The sequence below is a fragment of the Brassica oleracea genome, chromosome C4 (assembly GCF_000695525.1).
Source record: "Brassica oleracea var. oleracea cultivar TO1000 chromosome C4, BOL, whole genome shotgun sequence".
NCBI classification, from domain to species: Eukaryota; Viridiplantae; Streptophyta; class Magnoliopsida; order Brassicales; family Brassicaceae; genus Brassica; species Brassica oleracea.
Window position 1 is genome coordinate 21,262,036 of NC_027751.1, and position 10,877 is coordinate 21,272,912.

General features: G+C 31.8%; 2 protein-coding genes across 2 annotated transcripts; one reads left to right on the forward strand and one right to left on the reverse strand.

The window, feature by feature from the left end:
• Positions 1-2,757: 2,757 nt before the first annotated feature.
• LOC106340895 (F-box protein At1g61340-like) lies at positions 2,758-4,444 on the forward strand. Its single transcript, XM_013779730.1, has 4 exons — positions 2,758-2,849; positions 2,941-3,249; positions 3,831-3,905; positions 3,991-4,444. The coding sequence occupies exons 2-4, from the start codon at positions 2,986-2,988 to the stop codon at positions 4,195-4,197; spliced, it is 546 nt and encodes a 181-aa protein (XP_013635184.1). The 5' UTR covers positions 2,758-2,849; positions 2,941-2,985; the 3' UTR covers positions 4,198-4,444.
• Positions 4,445-4,591: 147 nt separating this feature from the next.
• LOC106338369 lies at positions 4,592-5,128 on the reverse strand. Its single transcript, XM_013777365.1, has one exon. The coding sequence runs from the start codon at positions 5,126-5,128 to the stop codon at positions 4,592-4,594; it is 537 nt and encodes a 178-aa protein (XP_013632819.1).
• Positions 5,129-10,877: the final 5,749 nt, after the last annotated feature.

Sequence of the window (10,877 nt, forward strand, 5' to 3'; positions counted from 1 at the left end):
AGTCGATGGAACCCCATCTTTTTAATAAAAAAGTTAATGTAAAACGCGTCGTTTCATTAATTTGTCTTTAACTCGGATTCGAAGAATAAAAGATATTGTGTTCGTATAGCCATTGCAAAGTCCACTAGCTCAGTGGCAAAAACCCCTACCATTAAACCCGAGGACACGAGTTCGAGCCGTTGGAAACACATATTTTTAATAACACAGCTATATAAACGACGTCGTTTGTCTTTAATCAGACAAAGTGATGAAACGACGTCGTATACTTTAACACCCAAAATTAACGTCCGCTTAATTAACAGTTAACTCGGTTAACAGTGTGTTTATCTGGTCAGTCAATCGTAAGTTTCTTAATAAACCCGAAAAGTTAATAAAAGTTCAGGATTTTATTGGCTAGCCCATATGTCCAGGTTTCTTTTGGCAATTCCCGCAAAGTTCAGTGTTTTTTTGGCCGATTTCCCAAAAATAATATGTTGTATGCATATTTTGTTTTTCTTTGTCAACTTTATAATTTATTGAAGCCCATGCATATCTTGTTTTTCTCGAGAAGATTGTTGAATATAATAATGTATGCATATCTTGTTTTTCTTTTTATCTTTGTCCATTGATATATGTATGCATAATGCAATTAAATGAAATAACAAAATCAATTGTTATATAAGTTGCCCAAAAACAAATTTAATCCTCGAGGTCCCTTTGGTCGGTGATAATTGATAAGTGTTTAGATCATTAAAGAAAGAGAACAGTGTGTCAGATACTCAAAAGATGTATGTTTTTACTTTCTCTTTTATTCCTCTGTGGTGGTGGTAGGAATCCTAAGAAGCCGTGTGAGATCAAACCGATAAAGGAACACTTGTCGCCACGTCAGCACTTTGATTCCTACACCGACTCAGAATTCTCCAAGTGTCTTCCCAAACGGCTAGTTTTTCTTAGCCGTCTTTTGCTCACCCAAGAAAGGAAGGGAGAAGGAAGGTAAACAAATTTAAAAATTAAACAAATAAAAATTGAAGATATTTTTGCCCAAGGAAGTTCCAGGTGTTTTACATTTCTATAAAATAAAGGGAAATTACCTAGAATAACTCACATTTTTGGGTAATGACTAGAATGACTTGTAAAAAGAAAAAAAATTGAAAACTACTATCAAAAGTCTAAAATACCCGATAGATAAATGAATTCAAAATATAATATCTTATTTTGAAAAATAAACTTTATTAAAAAAACTAGAAAAGATAACAATTAAAAAATATCATTCCCCATCAAAGACAAAAAAAGAAGCTCCCCACCAAAAACCTTTTTCCAGTAACAGATGAACCCTAAATCCTCTATTCTCAACTCTGTTCTCCTTCGTTTTGACATGATTTCTCCTTGATTCGATCTTGTTCGCATTCTCTTCTCTATCACTAAAACCTAGCTTCGATTCACATAGGGGGAAGTGAATTTTAAACCCAGAAAATCCGACGAGACTTAAATCCCCTTTCTGAAATTCTCAGTTCCGTTGAATTTGAAGGCTTTAATCACTTAATCTCGTTAATTTCGTCACTCTTACAACCTCATCTCCGCTTCAATCAGTTTTGGACATATGTCAATATCATTTTGGTTTTCCCTGGTTCTACCTGTGGTCCCACTGATGCTGAATCCGAAGAACTCAGAGCAATGCCTTAACTGATTACACTCTTGTGCATCTTTTCTTAACACACCAACCATGAAAACGTCTTCTCTTAGCCTAATATGTTATTGGTTGATCACAGGGAAAGGACCATATCATTTTAGCTCTGCTCTTTGTTAGGAGTCCATATCATTTTGCTAATGTCTACATCAAGACCACCTGAACCTGCGGCTTTCAAATGCTGGTCCATTACTTTAGGCTATGGTACCACATGTACCGTACCTTTGAGATGTACCCAACCATGTGGCATCCCCGATCATCACATTCACACAATATAAAACATGAACAAATCAATGTCGTAGTAAAGAGTCTTGTGGTCAAGAAATAACTTTGCCAGATAGCAGAGGTTCTGCGCATAGACTGTCACTACATACAAGTATATAACTCGTAAAAGTCTGCCATACCGTACATAAAAGCATGCTATTATATAGAGTTAGTTTTGTTATTAATTTGTAAGTCTGCTAAGCATACTTATTCGAAAAGTTTGCCGTTATAAACGATAAAACTATAAGTCTGCTACCTCAAAAAAAGAATAATCTGCTAAACTATAAAAAGTCTACGAGTAAATAAAAGTCTTCCAAATATTAAAAACCTGCTATCATATGACAAAAAATCTGTCATATAAAATCTGCCAGTGAAAACAAACCCGCTAACGTAAATAAATCTACCGTCACAATGATAGACTTATTTTTGAAAATCTTTTATAATATTAAGTCTATTGTGATAAGTCTGCGGTAGAAAATAAATCTGCCAAAAACTAGAAAACTGTCATTTCGTGTCGCAGATTTTTAACGGCACACTTATTTATCTATTATGACAATTTCGTAAATAATTTTATTTTTTGATGATGTGGTAAAAAAAATAATAATGACATTTTTGTAATTATGTTTTCTGTTAACAAATGAATGAAGGGTATTATAGGTATGAAAAATATTCTAGTAATTAAAAAAAAAAGCTAATCTAGTAATAAAAACATGAATTAGTGTTATTTGAATAATCTTTAATTTTGACTAAAAAGTAGATAAATAATATTATCTTTACTATATAAAGTACATACAAGTGACCTGATCTCCTTGACACAATTCAAAAAAAGAAAAATCACTCATTTTTCTCAGCTTCTTCGTTCAATTAAACATACTTGGAGACATTTTGAGCATATATCAAGAAATATCAGTGTGTATAGGTTCGTTTCTTGCTTTGTTTTCAGTTCCCCTGTTTCTGGAGTCTCTGAAATTCGAAGAAGATCTGATTTTCATATTTGCTTTCTGGTGCAGATACCGTGAAGTAAGAATCTTTGGTTTTTATAAGTTAAGCCGAAAATGGCATTGGGGAAGAAGAGAATCGTTGCCCAGAGATCGAACTTGAAGCATCGTCGTGGTGTGGAAGAAGGAGGATTGGGGTTAGAGTTAGAGTTGGTTCAGTACAAGAAGGTTTTTGGGAGGAAGAGGATTCTGGTTTCAGACACTGGTGATTCGATTTTCACTTCACCTGTCAGGAAAATCTCATCGAAGAAGCTCTGCGATAAAGCTCCGTCTGCAAGTTGTCAAAGTCCAGAGCTTGAAGATCTTCATCTGGATATTCTGGTTAGTTTCATTTCTAACTCTTTCTCTTAATCTTCTTCTGATCTGTTAATTACTTTAGTCTGAGCTGAAAGATTCAACCTTTTTGAGAGAGTGTTTGTTAATTTCATCACATTTTGATTCATGGGTTTTAGTCATGAGCTGAGAATTTTGTTTTTTAAGATTCAAAATCGTATTGGCGCAACAGGAAAATTTTCAAAATTTATGGTTGATTTCATCACAAATTCTCTTCTTTTCTTTTGTAAACGATCAAAAATTCTCTTTTCTTTATTATTATTTTATGATATCTGTTAACCAGTTCAGATTTGTGTTAATTTTTACCGAGATGAAATTTTAAATTTTAAATCTCTGGATTTATCCTTTTATGATCTCTGGATTCTGTTAAGTTAGTTGTGATTTGATAGTAGTATATTAGTTTATAAATTGAGCTGAAAGTTGAACCTAATCACATCGTTTGAGGGTCATATAGGGTCAAAATCACAATTTCTATATCTGGAGAACTTCTATTTCTTTATGAGGTTTGACGTCAAAACATTGACCATTTCATATAAGGTTACTAAGGTATTTTGTGATTTTTATTACAGGTGAGAATTATCTGTAGGGTCGAGCATGAAGACTTGAAACAACTGTTTCATGTTTCAAAGACAGTAAGAGAAGCTGTAAGTAAAGTTGAGATCATTAGTATATTTCATGATACCACATTTACTTGATGTTAATCTAATTGGTCCGTGTTTTTATTTGCAGACACTAATCGCAAAGCAGTCACATTTCGCATATAGTACACCTCGGAAAACCTCTGTTTTCCAACATAGAAGATTCAGTTTAGATAAACCGTTTGGTTTAGGTGATGGCGACGATTATGAGATTGAAGCCCCAGGAGCCCCACTGCAGAAAAGGTACCGTTACCGTAACGAGGACGATTCTGGAGTGTCAGTGGCTCTATTCAAGTGAATCAAACAGCTTTGGTTTGAGGCTAATACCAATCCACTTGGTTTCTTCAAGATTCTTGATTGAAGAAACAAAGTTATAAGTTATGTTCTTAGGTTTTAGTTTGGATAGGTCTCTGTAAATTTCTGTTAGATAAAAAGAAAGATAGGGTTTTGGAAAAGCTAGCTTGTTTAGAAGGTCTGAAATGTTTTTCTTTGGAGGTTTTAAGCTTTTTTGTTATGTAATGTAAGGTAAATATAGTATATTTGGATAAGAGATGAAATACTGTGCTCTTTAAAAGTGACCGTCTTTTATTAGTTTATCAGATAAACTAATAAATGGAATCTATAAACTTGATCTTGGTCTTTCATTTGGAACTAATTTTTTTTTTTTTGTCATCAAAAGATTCATTTCAAACTTAAAAGTGTTCGTACAAGCTAGCCTCAACGGCTAACCTTAGTGTATCCATGATCTCAAAGGAGTTAAAGCTCTGCACTCGTGATCGGGCGTCTTTGGAAAGACCATCCGAACGGACATTTGCAGAACGAGGGATATACTTAAGAGAAAAAACATCAACCGAAGATTTAATAGCTTGAATGTCTTCCAATACTGGTTCTAGTGCAGGCCATTTTTTCTTCTGTTGGATAATGTGTACAAGCTGTTGGCAGTCGGATTCAAAGTAAACTCGAGCCAGGCCCCGGTTTCTTATCTCCTTCATTACCCAACATAAGCATTCTGCCTCTGCGTGAAGTGGAGAATCTGTCTGTGATCTTTTGCCTTGAACTCTTAGTACTTGTGTTTCCTGCTCATAGAGAATAAAACCCATTCCAACTCCATCACTAGTCTCCAGCCATGACGCGTCGACTTGACACCTCCAAAGGCAGGGCAACTCGACTGAAACGTGAGGAGCTGTTGCGTGGTTGTTTTCTTCAGCCGTAAAGGTTGTCTCCACCATCTGTGCCATCCTCCAAGCTTCCGCCTCTTGACATGCCAATTGTAGGGTTTTCAAAGGTGTCGTGTCTTGGTTGCTGAAGCATTTGTTATTTCGTGCCTTCCATTGATACCACATGATCCATGGGAACACTGAAAAACAAACGCCAAGTTGGTTGCACTCTTTGGAATATTTTAGGAGCGTCTCGACATCAATTTGGAACTAATTGTGTGCTTTTTAAATCCATAAACTTTATCTTGTGCTTCATTTGGAACTAATTACTGTAATTTCAAATGCAACCTAATAAAACCTGGTTTATTATGACTTGACTTACGCTCTCCTCATTTATCAAACAAGGCTTCAACCAAACGATATTTAGAATGGAAAGATTATTAACGAGGAAAGAAACATGCTTAAATGTTCTGCACTTGTCTGAATTTGGGTAAATTACATATCGAATAAACTTTAGAGTCAAGCTTATACTAGATTTTGATTCGTGCACTTACGCATATGTTTGTTTTATTTTTTTATAAATAAATATTTGTTTGTATAAGTAATAATATATATTTTTATAATTTATCCGTATTAAATAATTTTAATATGACATTTTTAAACACAATAGCTTACCGTTTATATTGAATAATTTTATTTTGTCTTGTAAACCGTCAATTGTACCATCCATATTTTTAGAATATGACAAGTACATTCACACAAATGTTTTTTTTATGGATCAAATTTTTTATGATAATGTATAATGAAGTTGATTTTCATACTATTTAAAATCTTGTCCTATATATTTTATACTTTTCAACATTTATCAATTTATAGTCAGCTATTATTTATAAGAAAATATACATAAAATAATATGTTATTATATTAATTTATATTTTATTTATATATTATATAAATGATTTTTAAAAATATAGGTATTTTAATGGTTGTTTAATTTATAAAAAGATAATAAATGCTAAATTTTAAAATTAGGTAGTTTCTTAGTGGCATTAAAATGTAATTAATTAGTTGTTTTAGTTTAGGATCAATCTAATAAATGATTTATTAAATTAGGAAAATACAAAGCATATTTAAATATAGGTTCAATAATTATTCAGTGGCAATATTCTAATGTAAATTAAGGGGCATATTTATTTTGTACTTTTTTTTAATAATATAGACTAGTTGATAATCAGTGAGCATCCGCGTGGTGAATTTTAGTTACTAATGATTGTTGCATGTTAATTTTGTTCTTTTTAAAACAATTACATTATGTCATAAGTCCAAAAAATGTTACCGTTGTGGACATATACTATAATGATGATGTGTGTCGAGTCAAGGTGTTGATAAACTGGTTTCATAAAAGCCCAATTAATTTAAACATTGGGGAAGAAACAATACATAAGAAACATTCATCTATGGTCTACTCTTTTACCAGATGTAGAAAGGAAAAACATTGAAAGTGCTTATTTGCAATTGAAAAAGGAATTGAGGTTTTGGTTGATCTCAAACTTCTTTGACTCTCCGGTCTCCACAGGTGATTTCTTGTTTAAATCTACAATATTTGTGCTTACGATAGTGTTTCTGTTAACTCACATATGTTTTGTCTATGTTTTAATTTCACGCAAGCTTTCTTGGAAAACATGAGCTTCGATCGATTGAGAAATTATTTTAAGTGTAATACATCAACAGAGATCTGAGCATTTCGTAAAATGAACATTATGTATAAAAATTATTTTTACATATTATTATATATTTTGTGTTCTTTTATCGTATTATCAAAAAATAAATATAATGAATAATTGAGAAGCGAGTAAAAATTATATATATAAATTAAATTCAATAAATCAAAACAATTATTTTATTTATTTTATACGGTATATAATTAAATTTAAATGATATTGACATAGACATATATTATATTTCAATATGAATATTTAATTGAGGCTTCGTAGTTCCTACTCATATGATTTTTTTAACATTTTTATATTTTCTATACCAAAAAATTAAACCATTAATCACAAAGTTTTTAGTGTGAGATTTTTTTATTGTTTTAGTAATTTATAATCGTTTAAAAAAAATTCAATGCAAATGATATTTATATTGAAAATTTTGTGATCTATGGTTTAACTATTTTTTGTTTAAGCAAGATACAAATGATCAGAAATCGTATGAATATGAAGTCTCATTAATAAATAGATATTCATATTATATATATTTATATTAATATCATTTAAATTAAATTTTATACTATATTAAAATATAAAATTTCAAAATTTGCAATGAAAAATTATTGAGATATTAATATTTTAATTTTGAATTGAAAAATCTCACACTAAGATTAAATAATTTGGTCTTGATTTTTATTCTTAAAAAGCTTTATGAAATATCATGACAAGATTCCAATCACCTCTTTTTGAGTTTGTTCGAAGAATGAGAGATTTGATCATTCGTCTAATATTTGTGTCTCCCTAATACCCTATCTACCTATTATAATTATAAGAATGAGAATTTTGAGCTATTTATCATAAGTTTTCTTGGTTTATCATTTAATAAATCAAACAGTACGTTATCTGGTAAAGTATTATATATATTTTTATCGGTATACTGTTAAGTAACTAAAACTCAAAAGCGTAGGTTAATAAAATAAGTAATTTATTTTGTTTCTCTAGAAATAAATGATTTTTAGACCGAAATGGTGAATATATACTAGATAGACATTTATATTTCGAGTCTGCACTTATATAGTTATATTTTATAACAACTTGATATATTAGATTTGAACATTAATCTGTGAATAGAGTTTGCCGGTGATTTTTTTCAAAATTTTGATTCTTAGATATGTATCTAGAGTGAAACTAATTTTTACAGATGACAATCTTTTTAAATTGACACTTCTCTAATTCATCAAATTCATAGAATAAGTATAAAACTCATATAAATGAAACAGAAACGAGAACGAAAACACAATTTTATAGATGTTGAAAATGAATCACTTATGGAGAGTCAATAGTAAACAAATCGAGTATCCCCTTTCGTCATTTTACAATCGATATGGTGAATATATACTAGATAGACATTTATATTTCGAGTATGCAATTATATAGTTATATTCTATAACATCTTGATATATTAGATTTGAACACTAATCTATGAATAGAGTTTGGTGATTTTCTTCAAATTTTTTATTCTTAGATAACTATCTAGAGTGGAACTAATTTTTACAGATGATCATCTTTTTAAATTGATATTTATGTAATTCACTGAATTCATATAATAAGTTAAAAACTCATATAAATGAAACAGAAACGAGAACGAAAACACAATTGTATAGAGGTAAAAATGAAATCATTCATGGAGAGTCAATAGATTTGAACACTAATCTGTGAATAGAGTTTGCCGGTGATTTTTTTCAAAATTTTGATTCTTAGATAAATATCTAGAGTAGAACTAATTTTTACAGATGATCATCTTTTTAAATAGATATTTTTGTAATTCACCGAATTCATATAATAAGTTAAAAACTCATATAAATGAAACAGAAACGAGAACGGAAATATAATTTTATAAAGGTAAAAATGAAATCATTTATGGAGAGTCAATAGTAAACAAATCGAGAGCAAAAAAACTAATCTCCTTTCGTCATTTTACCATCGATGTTGCCTATCTGGTTTTGGTGATTTGTACCAACCGCCAAACTTAATTTTCTTTTGCGCATATGAAATCTTAAAAATAATTAAAATGAGTTTTAATACATTAACTCTTCAACAACAATGAAACATTTAAGAGACTAACATCTGTGTTCGTCATTTTACAATCGATAAAGATTATAGTGTTGCAAAATGGTAAAATTATTTAATGAACAAACATTAGTATAAAAATTCACTCCGCGTAAGCATGCAGATTATCATCTAGTATATATATATATATATATATATATATATAATATATATATATATATAATATATATATTAAATTAACTACAGTATCCAACAACTGAAGTCAACTCACTAATCTATATAGCCAACAGTAGGCATGGGCGTTCGGGTACCCGTTGGCGTTCGGGTCGGGTTTTTTGGATTTCGGTTCTTTTTGATAACACCTCCTAGGTTCCATTCTAGTAAATTTGCAAGTACGGGTCGGGTTCATATATAACACATTGGGTTCGGGTCGGTTTTGTATCATATCATAGAACCCATAAAGTAACCATATATCATTCGGATTCGGGTTATATCGGATCTGTTCGGATATACCAAATAAAATCTAAAATTTAAAAGAAAAACATAAGAAATATATACTTATTTATATATAATTAAGTATTTAAAGTAGTTATTTAAATTTTAAATACTTGTTGTTAGATATCATATCAAAATAAATATGAAATTGAATATTTGAAGTATATATTCATGTTTCATATAATTACATTGTATATTAGTTTGGACATTCAGACCGATTTCTTCGGATATCTTTTCGAAGTTTTTGGTTTTTCCGGTTTTTCGGGTTACCCGTACGGGTCCGGTTAATAACACTTCGGGTTCGGATATGTTTTGTACCACCTTACAAGATCCATTCGGGTATTTTTTACATTTCGGACCGGGTACGGATCGGGTTCGGTTCGGATTATGGATTTTATGCCCATGCCTAGCCAACAGGAATGGAACCACGGGTTTACGCTTCAAACTTATATTACTAAAACAGAAAAGTATTTTAATGCCGTAGATTATAGGGATGCCTCTTATCTTAGTGTCTGGCAAAAAAAAAAAAAAAAAGTGTGTGTGGCAAAAAAAAAAAATCTTAGAGATGAGTGATTCTGAAGTTGTCTTCTTGGACTACCAATTGAGAATTTTTTTTTTTTTTTGACGTCAAACGGCCATTCTATTAGTCAAACTTGAGATGGTATGGGTAACCAGACCGGAATAGAACAACCAATAAAAAGTAACTCCCTACGAAAAGTTCTTGCAGTCTCAGCTAAAAAATCAGAGGACTGGTTGCGCGCTCGTGGCACATGGATGATCTTGAAGTCCGGGAAACAAATCTGCAGCATCTCTATCTTCTCCAATTCTGTCGCGAAGCTTGGCCACTCCTGAGGCTCCTTTATCATTGTGATCAGCTCTTTGCAGTCTGTTCCAAAACTCTTGTACGGCGAGTGTTGAAGCATATTCTCCATCGCCCATCGCAGTGCTGATTCACATCGAGTGAGATTTCGTGTTCCCATAAGTTGCACGTCTTCCGCGCTGTCAATCCAGACCAATCCACATCCACTAAATCTGTCAGAAGCTGTCCACGATCCATCTAACAGGTAAATTCTACCCAAACTTAAGGCTTGGTTCACCTCATTACTGTTGGCCTGACCTACTGGTGCAATCATATCATTTGCATTAAACCATGCTTGACACTCACTTTCTGCATGTCGAACTAGCTCCAAAGGATCTCTATCTATACCCCTGAAAAGTTTATCATTACGAGCCTTCCAAATATACCATATTATCCAAGGATAAGGATCCCTATCTTGGTCTGGCTCTATGATAACATTCTTCCTCCAGAATAGATAATCCATGTTTGTGTAGACGCTCGGCAGTGGAAATATCCCTGGACTTGTAGGAGTTGCTGATAAGGACCATACTTGGAGAGCTGGTGGACATTCAAATATTGCATGAGTTACAGATTCTTCTGTTTCTCCACACCTCGGGCCGTAATTATCACACCTCATATTCCGCCTTACTAAATTCGTCGTTACTGCCACCTGACCCGTTATCAATTGCCAAATAAGATGACACATCTT